The sequence below is a fragment of the Argopecten irradians genome, chromosome 15, assembly GCF_041381155.1.
Source record: "Argopecten irradians isolate NY chromosome 15, Ai_NY, whole genome shotgun sequence".
Classification (NCBI taxonomy): domain Eukaryota; kingdom Metazoa; phylum Mollusca; class Bivalvia; order Pectinida; family Pectinidae; genus Argopecten; species Argopecten irradians.
In genome coordinates this window covers 7,028,872-7,042,357 of record NC_091148.1, presented here as the reverse complement: position 1 = coordinate 7,042,357, position 13,486 = coordinate 7,028,872, and the positions used below count along the sequence as shown (strand labels likewise).

Genomic DNA, 13,486 nt, shown 5'->3' with positions numbered 1-13,486 from the left:
AAAAGTGGGAAATTGCAGGAGAGTGTTTATTGTGTAAATACATACCCACCCAAGAAAACTGATTACAAGTGTATTGTGCAAATAAAATATCATATTCATCACATTTACGACATATCCGTCTGCTGTGCCGAAATTATGTAATGTCGATACCAGGCAACCATGCACATTGCACGTTTTTACGTTGTAATTGAATAAAAAGCTACATTTACATCAATCCAGTGTTAAGTGATAACGATGTATTTGTTCACGTTTGTCAGGGTTTTTTTTTTATCGTGCATTTCAACCTTTGTAATAAGAATGACATCCTGTCACCTAGGATTCTCACTTATAAACCCGTGCTGTCATGTGTACGTAAATATCAAAATTAAAATCTACGTAGAGAAATTTAGTATAGAATCAAAGATAAAGGGTTTTATCAGAAACTGTGTTCACTTATATAAAGACGTGGTATATTATTACGCGGCGAAACCGGAGTATTTGATGAGAAAATCACCGACCTACGATCAGTCGCTGATAGTTAAATCAAACTATCCATCTTGATCTATGTGCGGATACTGTTTAGGATGAAATATTAGACATTTTAACTTGTTGGCCATTGGACATCACACACAATCATTTTCATAATATGTCATTTTAAGTTAAATGTGTTGAAGTTCATCTGATATTTTAGATGTTGATGACATTACGCATTTTGGTAGAATGTATTAAACCAATTACATATCATGATTTCCTGATAAAAGACAATATTTATTTTTTTCATTTTATTTTTTTATTTTTTGGGGGTTTTGTTTCAACGTTGTCATATGGTGAAGCTTCGCCCTCATTGATTTATTGATGACAATGATTTGAAAGAGCATGCATTTCACAATGAGTAAACAATGGCTATTGTTAATACAATATGAAAATAAACATTATACAGTACCTTGATTTGTTTATAGTCAATGTCAGTCCAGTCAATTCCACGTGCTACAATGAGGTCACATATCCGGCAAAATCACAGTAAATGACAATTTGCACAAAGAACTGAAAAAAACGTAAACATCCCCTCAGGAATCACGTGCTTGGTCTCAGTAGTCCCCACATGTGCACATATCCACGCGACGTAGGATGTCTTTGTCCCGTACGGCACGTTCTGCGCGCCATTAGCGGTGGAGTTAGATCCTAGCGTCCTGGCCTTGAAGGGTCGCACTTGGATGAACACGGATACAAACAGACTAACTTTTAACCTCTCTCCCTTAGTGTTTACATTCAAACAAATACGTAATATTGTGCTTCATCAAGTACTTCGCACACAAACGTTTGCTGTCACCTTTTAAACGGAAGCGACCAGCCGTAAAGTGTCCGTTTTTCATTAACAGTCACTTATTGACACAGTACTAGTGGTGGGGCATATATTTTGACACGGCAGTGGCAGGGTTTCGCGGACATTTGCTCGTTGTCCGTCATAAATTATACTCTACTAGTATATACGTACTTGGCCCTGTCGCGTGATAAAGTACACGTGTGTGTGCGATGGGGTCGGTTGTAAATGGCCTAGATTTATGCACCACACACACTTTCACTCGAGAAAGTTTCAAATGTCAGTCTCATTTCACTGATGATATTTATCATCCAGTTCTATACATCTGTGCCTAGAACTGTGCCCAAATTCACTTTAAAATCGAAGACTTCGCAGCTCAGCTTTGGCCATATATATTCACTTCAAATTTACAAACAGATACATTGTGAATATCATATTTCTATTTTGACCGAAAACGCTGCAAAATAAAGTTATGTCCTGGCTACAGCTATAACTAGTTTGTACCACTTATGCATGTATACATGTACATATATTCACATTAACCTTATCTAGAAGTGCTGTGGTTAGTTCCTATCCGGAAATAGAGGCTAGAGAACAAAATGTGCTTTCGTTATTTCGGGAAGAAAATTAATTACTTAATAAATTCAAAAGGATTTTCTTGTTTAATTGCAATGCCTTATTGTAATAAGAATATTTTTAGCATTCCAAAAAATTAGATGATTTTCAAGTAATATTGAAATAATTTTTATTAGAGATGCCGTGATTGATAGACATATATACGTACTTAATCATAATGCCGTGTCTACGATTTCCACATGGTTGAGTCGATCAAATTAACTGTCAAATAGTCCTTATTTAGACTTTGGTAATACTGATATGCAGCCTTAAATAAATACGGGTTCCCGCTTATAATTCTGTACCTAGTTTATAACGTATACTATAAAAAAATGAAAACACATAACTTGCTCATACTTTAACAACAATTCGTCGTGCCCGTTCAGTATTGAAAATGTATATGTTTGGTCTATATCATTGGTACTAATTTCATTATAAAAAAAATGAAAAAAAACTTATTCATATAGAACATTGTTTTCATTTATCAAAAAAAAATATTATTTCATGAGAAAAAAGCTGTTACTTGTTTCTTAGAAAGTTCTACACATTTTTACCTAAACGCAATATATTTATGTCTGTTAAAATGTTGAAGTCTGGTGTCAGAACCAACTGATACTCGGAACTACAATAGTTCGTCTTTAAGGGAAACGCCAGGTACATGTATATCAGCAGTCTATTTTTATAGTGTCTACGTGTGGTGATAAGGTTAGAGGAAAGACGGAGTAATAAAGATCCTGCGGATATAGTATAGACATCGGTGTTGTCCAAATCACGACATATATATGTATAGAGCCCATGTGATATGAGTCGAAAATTCAGCAAAATTATATATATATTACCTTAATAGATCAAGTAAATAGTGTTCCACGTGGCGACCTTCATTCTGAAATTATTTATAGGTTGGATGAATTAAAAATATATCACATATTAAAGTAGATGGCGACCACTTTCACTCACCTATCACCATACGAGACGGTGGGTAAACTATTCAGGGCCATATAACCTAGAAAAGGTCACATGGAAAAAGGCAAAATACCAGGGGCTTATCTCGGCTCGTTTTATTAGCTATAAACTGTTTGATTCACTGATACTAGAGCTATTGAAAAGAGTTATTTAAGAGGAAAGTTAGGGGTTTTATTCAACTTCGAACTTTGATCATTTCGACTGTATCGGGGATAACGTGCATTATACAATTGTTATTGCTTCCTTTCATCTTTCTCTTTTCATACGTTTTAGGCGACGAGCTGGTTTTTAAAAGCCTTCCCCATATCTGTATATTATATTATCCTATATTATTTCTTAAAAGATTATAATTTTCACACTGGATTAATTAGATATTCACAAACTGAATGAATACACTGATGTTTAGTGATAACCCCTTTTAGCGTACATGGGCTGGGTAAAATGTGTGCCTGCTTTTAAAATTGAAATGTGGTAATATTAATGAATGCAGAAAATACTTCTCTCTACTGAAATACATTAATGCATATATTGGCAGTGTAAAAATAATTACGGCCAAAGAATGTTGTGAATAAAGGGGAATAACTGCATTAGAATTGAAATACGAAAATTGTATTGCGAGTTAGTTCCCTTGAACAGAATGTGTTCATGGTGCAATGCCTTTTTCGATATGTCACAAAACTAGATCTAAATACATATGTAAAGGTCCGTAGAGAACCTGAACGATTCCTTATGTATTATGTTGATAATACTATTTCCAAAAGTAATACAGGTACATACTTTGTCTATGTCTGGTGTCATTAGGAAATTGGTACAAGGAAAGCAAATATACGAAGATCCAAGTCTAACAATTTGGACAAGTATAATTTTCTTCGTTAGAAAGAAGGTGTGGGATCCGGTATTGTTACATCCAATTTCTTTGGATAAAGGATTAGGATATTTTGCAAAGTCTGACAGAATTTGGGTTTTATTAGTTAAACGTGCTGTTAACTGCCAGGGTCGTGTAAGGACGTGTCATGTTTGTTGGTGGAGGAAAGCAGGAGTACCCGGAGAAAAACCACCGACAACAGTCAGTACCTGGCAACAGCCCAACATGGGATTCAAACTCATGACCCACTCGGCCAACGCGGAATTGAAAGAATTGAATATATATTATGACTTCAGAAAAACAAATCAATGGAGAACAGTGTTTATTAGGCGAAGGTTCCCAGCCAGTTTCACAATCAATAGTTTTAATGTTTTATTGATAGTAATCCGTTAACAGTACAACCTGCTTCAAGTATATATATAGCTAGTATCTATCACTACACTAAAATCTCGACGATAAGCCGCGGCTTACATTGCGGTAGGAAATCCCAGGCTTATTTTCAGGACCGGCTTATTTTCAAGCCCTTCGTATTTTAGAAGTTACATGTGTTTATTCTGTAACATATGATAGCCTTACTTACACTGGCTTAATTCGAAACATTTCAAATTAAAACAAAAGAAAACAAAATACATTAGGTACATGAACACATTTGATAATTTATACAAATATACATTTATTTAAGGATTAAAGTCTCTTTCTGGTGCTTCTATCGAAGGATAAAGTTGAGTAGGGTATCGATATTTGGAATGGACCGCGAAGCGGTCCATGAAACAAATATCGATACCCTACTCAACTTTATCCTTCGATAGAACCACCAGAAAGAGACTTTAATCCTTATATTTACAGTCTGAACTATTATTTTCATAGCTCAAAATTTACCCTTAAAAGAGATCTACAAAGCTAACTTTCAAGATAGGCCTATTTTTTATTCAGACTTATCATCGAGATTTTAGGGTATTCTAGTACAGCACAAATTAAATTCCAGTGTGCTTGATGTACGTCTAAAAGAATGGATTTTAAATTTCGAAGAAGTCCTAGTTGTTTTATTAATAGTTTTACTTATATGGTCAGTGTGCTCACATGGATCTTGGAATGAGTTACATATTATATAATCATGGACCCACCAGAGTGCCCTAAGACCATATTCAGACATTTAAGAGGTCTAGATAAAAATGGTAAAAATCATACTCTACATGGTAATATATATGAGAAGGGTGGAAAGCTCCAAGACTCGAAATTTCTAACCCGCCTAGATTTAGCGGTTATAATAACACATTTTTACCACATCATCATGGTTACTACCGTTGGAAAGAGCGATAATTTTCATTTCAAAATCATCCTACATATATCAACAAAGTGCCACCACTTAGACGATGTAAGCCCCTTTATGACAAACATACATGTATATAGCGCATTACTCTAGAATCTTGACAATCATATAGGTAGTTATTCCTGTGAATGTGTTAGCTCAACTTACAACCGGAATCGATTATCTAAAAATTCAAAAGTGACAATATTAGAAACAATATAATTTACATAAAAATGTAATTTTGGGTCAAAACTCGAAATAATTAAGGATTCCGTTTGTCTTTCCTGGATAGACTTTAATAAACCATGTCTTTTCATATGTAACCCTATCTGTTAGGTCATCGTTGACAATACCTCCCCCCTACCGTCGAAGGCCATTCAAATATATACACTGTAGGTGTTGAGTTGCTTATACTCCAAAATGACAATGCTATTTTTTTTGTGCCCATCTCTACCTCGGACTCCGAAATCATACGAATTTGATGTCTCCCTTATGAATGATACGAACATGTGTTTTTTTTGTTTTTTTTTTTCAATTTTTATTTTATGCATATTCCATATTAAGACAGCAATAAACATACATATGACTTTATATTACATTTTTAAAAAATGACGGATAACACAGACAATGTATTCTCCCATACTTGACAGGGTTATACTGCGGTTGTGAGGTAGGGATAAGACAGCTCACACGCGCTAGACAATGACGTGACGTCATTAATACATGCGGTGCCTATTGTGGGCGACGTCATTAATTTTGAAGCACTGTGACGTTCCTTTGATTGAGGCGCTATGGATATATTTCTAAAAAAACTGCATTTGCATAATGTTTTGTGAAAGTATGAGAGAAAATAATCAAATATAGGTCTGTCAAGTGGACAGGGATATCTCAACCCGAGTGAAAGATATTGTCCGCCAACCCTCGGCAAGCCTCGGGTTGACCAACCAAAATTTTTCACTCGGGTTGAGATATCACTGTCCACTTGTATATCACGATTAAATAATTTGACCCATCCTTGATACTCTAGAAATTATTATCACTGTCATTACATGTATATCAACCAATGAAATATGCCATATCATTTTTTTTCAAAATTACAGAGACAGCGATGTCCAAATTCAAAGCCATGCACTCAACCATATCGATATCAACTTCTTTAAGTGTGCGTCAAAGAAACTATCTGTCTCATTTATTGTCACAAACAGGGCCTTTGGTTTTGCTATAACATAGCCAAAGGGTGGATATCATGACAGTGATAATAACCCCTGGAGTATCGAGGATATCACGACAGTGATAGTAACCCCTGGAAAATCGAGGATGAACTTGACCGTGAACCATACAAAACGAGTATGCATTTTTGCAATGTTATGTTAAAGTACATGTCCAATGTAAATGTATATTAAAACATATTGAATATTTAATATTAACATCCTTTTAGCATTTGATTTATTTGAATAGTTTCAATTTTTATACATTGTTACAACATTTACCCTTAGGGATTGGAAGAGTGTAAAATGTTGAAAATCTTTTGATGTGGAACATAAAAGCCACTGAGTTGTTATTTCCACTCTGACCCACACAGTGCAACATTCACGTTACACAAATAGAAGATATTGAATATAATAGTGTCATTTCCATTTTTACATATTAACTACGTTTACCGGTAGGGATTGGAAACATTTTAAAATTTGATTTTGTTTCTTCAATTTTTTTTAAAATATCATGGTGTTGTAGTGATTTATATACTGAGCATGTAAACCAAAGTAATTTCAGAAACATGAAAGTCGAGCAAAAAACATTGATTTGATTAATTGTTTGTATTTATGTAATAAAACAGTTTATCGATCTACGTTGTCTAGATCCTTTACCTCGTGTGTTTATTGTATTGTACGTTAGAAGAAGCGCTTTAATAATTAAGGATGGGCCTACTAATTTGCTTAGTTTATGATATGATAAACCGAAAGGAGAACGAGGTATATTGCGTTTATGTACAATTTACCTCCTGCTCCATTGGGTTTATCATCTTATAAACTAAGCAAAGTAAGAGGTTAATCCTTATATTTATAATATTTTTCTTTGAACAATAAAATCAACTAGAACATCAGATACAATCATTTACATTATTTTTACCTTGTGCTATTCGCCGTCAAAATTATTCTGCCGTCATGTTTATCCGTGCACAACAGTCATTCAGAAAAAGCGCGCCGTTGGCTGCAGCTTAATCCCGCCCATTTCTCTATGACATTACAAAAAATAGTTCCTATATTTCAGTTTTTTTATTCAGGTCAAAAAGCAATAACATGTCTAAAAATTTGAATATGTTTTATTGTATATCTGCGATTGTTTCGTACATATGTTATTTGTAAACATTGACACGTGATTTTGTGGAATGTTAAATGAAGTCCGCCAATGTTTACATGAACAAATTGTATTCATACGCACTGAATCGGGTCACGTTCTGCACTCAGGTTATTGGGAAATAATGAGATCTGCCTCAACTTAGTTTATCGATTCAGAAACAATGGCAATTGTAAATATGCTGTTATAACTTTTACTAAAAAAATCGCTTTTATTCTTACCATCAAATAGGTCTAAAGGCCAAAGGCCCACTACCTTTACGAAGCAAACTTTAAAGGTTTCTTTAAAACATTAATAACATCAGTAAATTTATACCGATGGCCTTAGAGGAGGTCACAACATCAAAGATATACAGATTTCCTGCGTAATATTTGAAAACTGGTCATTTCGCTGGTTTGTCGCCTGGCGCAATGCATGATTGTCAACGATATATATCACGTGATATATAGGAAGACGGCGAGAAACATAAGACGACCCGCGTTATAAAAATTAACATTTTATTTATTTTAATCAAATTGTTCAGAAGGTGATGATATATGTAGTATTAACGGTAAGTTCATAATTTTTGCGACTCTACAAAATTATCGATCTCGAATTTAAAAATTAAGAGCCGTTTCGGAAAGGCATGCGCAGTGGCCCTTTATACTTAACTAAATAGTTTCAACGCAATGTAATAATTTATAGCATATGTTTTACCTCCTTCGGGAGACATATCGCAAGGCTGAACGCTCACTGTCATATCATGGTGACGGATACTTATCTTTATGGTGTTGATATGGCAACATATTCACGAGGTATTAAACAACGGGAGAATAATACGATGGAATATTGATTAATATAATTTAGAATAGCGATATGCTAAGGGCTACGGTGAGCACAGGTGGTCATTTATTGGGTGGAAATGGATATCATTGAAAACGATGTTAGAGGCAGATAATTAATACAATGTAAGCAATAAAAAAACAGGGGGTTGCTATTGACAGTGCTCAAGAATTCCTAGTAACGAAAATGGCGCCCTCAACATTTCATCGCATATATGATGACGAGTCGATGTTATAAAATTGTGGGCAATGCAAAAGTTTGAGAGATAACATGTCGGATTAATTTCGACTTGATTATGAATGATACTGTTGAACTAAATAATTTTCAAGTACGATTTCAAGTTCGCTTTTTTGCGACTTATATAAGAAAACTGACACTGTAACAGGATAGAAGAAAATCTAGCGGCCAGATTGGATTCGAACCCGGGACCTCCGAACACTAGTCGAATGTTTTAGCGTTGATCTACATGGTCACCGATGATCGACCCAGTCCAATCCCGCTATACTCCTCCCTCCTTCTTGAAAGTTTTCGCCCTCGAAGACATCCGAGACCCTTATACCACCACCATGGGTATTTAGTTGGGCGGCAATTCTGTTACAGGATAGGAAAAAATGTAGCGGCCAGAAAGGAATTCGAACCTGGGACCTGCGAACACTAGCCGAATGCTCTACGCAGTCCAATCCCGCTTCAGCATTAAAAACAAATTCAGTAAAACAAAACCATTACGAATCTCTTTTTCTTCCATACCTACGGGTGTACAATGTAATACTGGGTGGTCTAGAGCAATACACTCATACCGCCTGAGGCTGCATTGCATAGCTACCCATGCAATAAAGCCTCGTGACGTCACGGCGTCATCAAGTTTTTTTATTTCCTCGGTAAAATTTTAATGTTTTTTTCCCCACAAACTTGACTGGTTTTACTATAAAAGATGCAAACAGCGGATTTTTTGTTGAAAATATCACGTAATTTTTCGAAAAATTGACTTTCAGCCGTAGATTTCTTTGAATTTATTTCAAAATGGCGGGATATTTTATTTGGAAAATTGCAATAAAATGTCGAGGTATGAAAGAAAAATACTCTTTCATAAGTGGATATGAAGGATAGAGATATTCTACCCTAGGGATCACAAAATGTTGGAAAACCCTCGGCAAGCCTCGGATTTTACTACATTTTGTGACCCTCGGTAGGATATCCCTATCCTTCATATCCACATATGAAAGAGTCTTATAATATTCGGGATGTGCATATTTTTGCGTAATTTTGGGAGAGAACTCAGATGCTTCACGAATGTATAATTAGATGGAATTAGATTCAAATGAATGCACAATTGTTACCAAGAACCATTGGCAACGAGTTTATGTTAAAAATAACAAACGCGCAACATATCGTATACGGAGAAATAAAGTGGTTTAAATACATTTTGTACCTGAAAGCGAAAATAAATCAACGTTTTAAATGTTTTAGGCATAATATTCGAAAGGGTGTCATAAATCTCAATTAATTTTGCAGTAAATTGAGTTGGTGAAAATAAAATCCATGTTCAAGCAATTTTAGTTATTCGTTATCAAATGCTAAGGAAATAGCCAGGGAATGAATTAGTAATCGAAAGTAGGACGAATGAATGAAATGAAATACTTCGAATTACAATAACAAAATAAATGAATAAATATAAAAAAAAATGTAGTTATAGTGAATGTTGATACATGTAATGCGCTTACGTGCGTTATTCAATTTGTCTGTTGCCCTGCAATGCCGAGTTATATTATCATAACACGAACCAAATTAAAATGTTGGTATGCATACTATTAAAACATTACAATTTTTTTGATATTTAAGTTAATAATAATAATATGGACAAAATAGACATGATTCAACAATAAAATGCATTACGCTACAATATATTCATTTTAAACTATGAAGTTTAAAAAGAAAATTGACAGAAATGTGGGGTTTTCAAGAATATTTATGTAATATATAAAACAGTTAGATTCGTTAGTCTCTTCATGTAAATGACCATAGTTTTATTAGAATCCCAATGATGCTTTTGTTACATTGTGTACTGTAAAGATACACTAAATATCGTCCAATGATCGAGTTTATAAATTATAACCTGATTGAACTATTATTTGATGAACAATTGCCATAGATAATCAGGCTTGTTATAAAGACGAGGAGATATATTTCAGATATCAAGTAATTACGAGATATTGTGACGAAGTTTGTTACTTTTCACAATGTAAAGTCATTTTAATTGTGCTAGGATTTGAAAGAATGGTGATAACAACTATACGTTTTTAAACCCTTTATAAATTATTACCTTATCGAACTAAATGCAAAAAAAAAACCCAAAAAACAATGACTTTAGCATGTCTCTATAATAAATAATCGACTGTTTTGCATACCGCAATACAATATGCACTTCACAGTTAATGGAGAAGTTTTAGGTGCCCATGTCAAAAGTCATCGAAGTGGAAGTATCTATCATTTATGTATGGGAATGAACATACACTTTAACATCACTATACAACATATATATTTTGTCACGAGGTTCTCGAATGCTGACGTCACGTCATTGATGACACGATGAGTTTCCAACCAATAGAAATCGCAAAGGTTATTTTACACTAGTGACGTATTTACTTGGTGGGCGAAGTCACTGTTGGGGTTCGTCGTCTTCGAATTAACGACATTATTTAACATTTAAATACAGATCTACATTTGGTAATTCCGTTCCGCATGGTAAGTCTTATTTCAGGGGTTCTGAAACAATATATAAAAGGATTAATTAAAGAATTAACAGAGGTCAAAATCAACAACACATGCCGTGTGGTTCTACTAGTTTCTAACAGACGTAAACCTTGCACGATAAATCCTAAGTTTAATGGTGTCACACAGATAAAAAGATTAATGATAATAATGATAATTGTCAATGTGCTTTTAAATCTTATTCGATTCATTTGGCTTTCCTGTTCCCCGTTCCTATGTTGGTTGATCTGATATCGATTTTCAGCAGTCTGTATTTGTGCATTGGATACTCCCTTTGTAGCCGTATCAATATTGTTTGTAGGTCCGACTTGCGTTCGAATTTTACGTTCGTGTCTCTGTAGAACTATTATCATTATTATACAGCATATCACAATTACACACTCAATAGAAGTAGATATAACACCAATGGCAATACACAAATGGCGCAACTGGTCGCAGAAAAGACTTTCAAGCTTGCAAGCAACTTTGTGATTTTTTGGAAACCCAAACATCAAGAAGATCAAAGTCAATGATAAAAATATCAATACAAACATGCTACTTAGCATGCAGAAATATCGTCTTACGTATTTCGATGTGAATCTCCATGACGGTCTAGCTAACAAGAGAATTCGATCGATGCATATTACACAAACTTGTCCTAATGAGTTGAAGTAGATGAACGCAAAAATGTACATCCGGAAAAAGCAAGACGTATGACTTATTTGACTATTCGGATCAATGAACGTAATTAAGATTGGAAACAAGGACAATCCAACTAGAAGATCTGTCAATCCTAAGATAAGAAGATGTAAATTGCGGGCTTGAGGATTTCGAAGTTTTGTAAATATTACAGCAATGATTGCTGGGATATTAACCAGCACTGTTGCCGCTCCAACCACCACCACTCCGACTCGGATCCACATCGGGGCAATATCTGTGTCGTAATCTGTGTAGTCACTGACATTCGATGGAACGTAGCAAGCATTCGCCATCTGTTGACAGAATAATAAGCAGAAGAGGGTAATGTTGTCTAGTATGAATATTTAAAGCAAAGTGGTTCACATTTTTGTATATTATACCAAACTTTGTTTGGTTTGTTTAGTTTAACGTCCTATTTACAGCCAAGGTTATGTAAAAACAACAATGTTTGATGATGGAGGAAAGCCGAAGTACCCGGAGAAAAAACACCAACCAACGTTCATTAACTGGCAACTGCCCCACTTGGGAATCGAACTCGCGTTCCAGAGGCGGAGTGCTGGTGGTAAATAGGAAGTAGGAAATAATTTAAGCCTGACCACCATAGTCACTTTATTGAAGTAACATAGTTTAACTAAAATGCTTTATCAATTGTATATTGTTGTGTTCTGTATAATGTAGTTTAGTGCTGTCTTTTGTGCAGTATTTCGATTATATGATTTTGTGTGAAGAGTATGTGTGTCTTTGTGTGTGAGGGTGTGTGTGTGTGTGTGTGTTTTTTTTTTTTTTGCTTTTTTGTTCTGTTTGTATGTGGAAGTATGATTGATATGTTGTTGTGTATTATACGTTATATTGAAAAAAAAGAAATATAACGGAAAATTATATGCATGAAATGTTATGAGATTCGATTATAAATATGTGAAATCAATTTGAATGATTGCATGAGTACCGATTATCTTTGGTATTATGTAGCGTAGTTTCAGTTAAAATCCGCTAATTTTAGCTCAGTCTAGTTTGTTTTCTTGTCTCTTGACTAATTCTAGTTTAATATTAGCCTAAAGTTATTGTGCCTTATTAGCAATTACAAGAAACAGATAGCTATTGTATAATTCCCAGTCTCACAACAGTTAATGGGAGTTAATGACTAAACGCTAAACCTTTTATTTCATGTACTCTGTTGTCAGTATTTTCACTATACAAATTCTTTCTTTCTAACTTTTTTTTAAATTGAGAATTGATAGATTGTTGATACATTTTCTCCTGATTCAGTGAAAAAATATATAGCAATTCAAGAAGTCACAATTGTTTGTCAATAAATCAACTAAGATACAATTAAATAATTAATTAAAAATAAACGTTTTGTCATGCAAGACTGATTACCGATGTGAAGCTGCTCTTGTGTTGACAGACTACCTGTAAAATGGGGAGGTATGTATAGTTATTTACTTAGAGTCTGTCTTACTATCAAATGGATGTTTATGGTAAAAAGAAAATAAATGGTCAGTGATAGGTAGCGTTTATAAAAATGTTTGTGTATTGCTTATTTTTGCTTATTTCTCTCAAAGCAACTTTAACTGAAAAAAATCTGTATAGCTGATGCTAATGAAGATTATATACCAAAGCCCTTTAGAGCATGTGGTATTCAATTGATTAAATGTATACGCTGATAAAGGTTTTTAATTTAAAAAGTCCCCCCAAAATAACAGAGGAAATTCTTAATCATACTTTGAAAATATTTTATATCAATCTAGACACTATATTATAGTTTTTAAACGTTTTTTTATCAAAGCTACTTGAAGATCCAGAAAAG

The 13,486-nt window shown here is 34.2% G+C and overlaps 2 protein-coding genes across 3 annotated transcripts in view; both read right to left on the bottom strand.

Moving 5' to 3' along the window:
• Positions 1–1,728, bottom strand: part of LOC138309392 (potassium channel subfamily T member 2-like) — a 61,355-nt gene extending 59,627 nt beyond the window's left edge. The window contains exon 1 of one of the 2 annotated variants that reach the window (XM_069250582.1): positions 923–1,728. The gene's annotated coding sequence lies outside the window, so the exon portion shown is untranslated. The remainder of the gene's footprint in view (positions 1–922) is intronic. The other variant, XM_069250584.1, reaches the window with a different exon arrangement.
• An 8,575-nt stretch (positions 1,729–10,303) lies between these two features.
• LOC138309785 (5-hydroxytryptamine receptor 1E-like) lies at positions 10,304–11,972 on the bottom strand. Its single transcript, XM_069250995.1, has one exon. The coding sequence runs from the start codon at positions 11,970–11,972 to the stop codon at positions 10,929–10,931; it is 1,044 nt and encodes a 347-aa protein (XP_069107096.1). The 3' UTR covers positions 10,304–10,928.
• Positions 11,973–13,486: the final 1,514 nt, after the last annotated feature.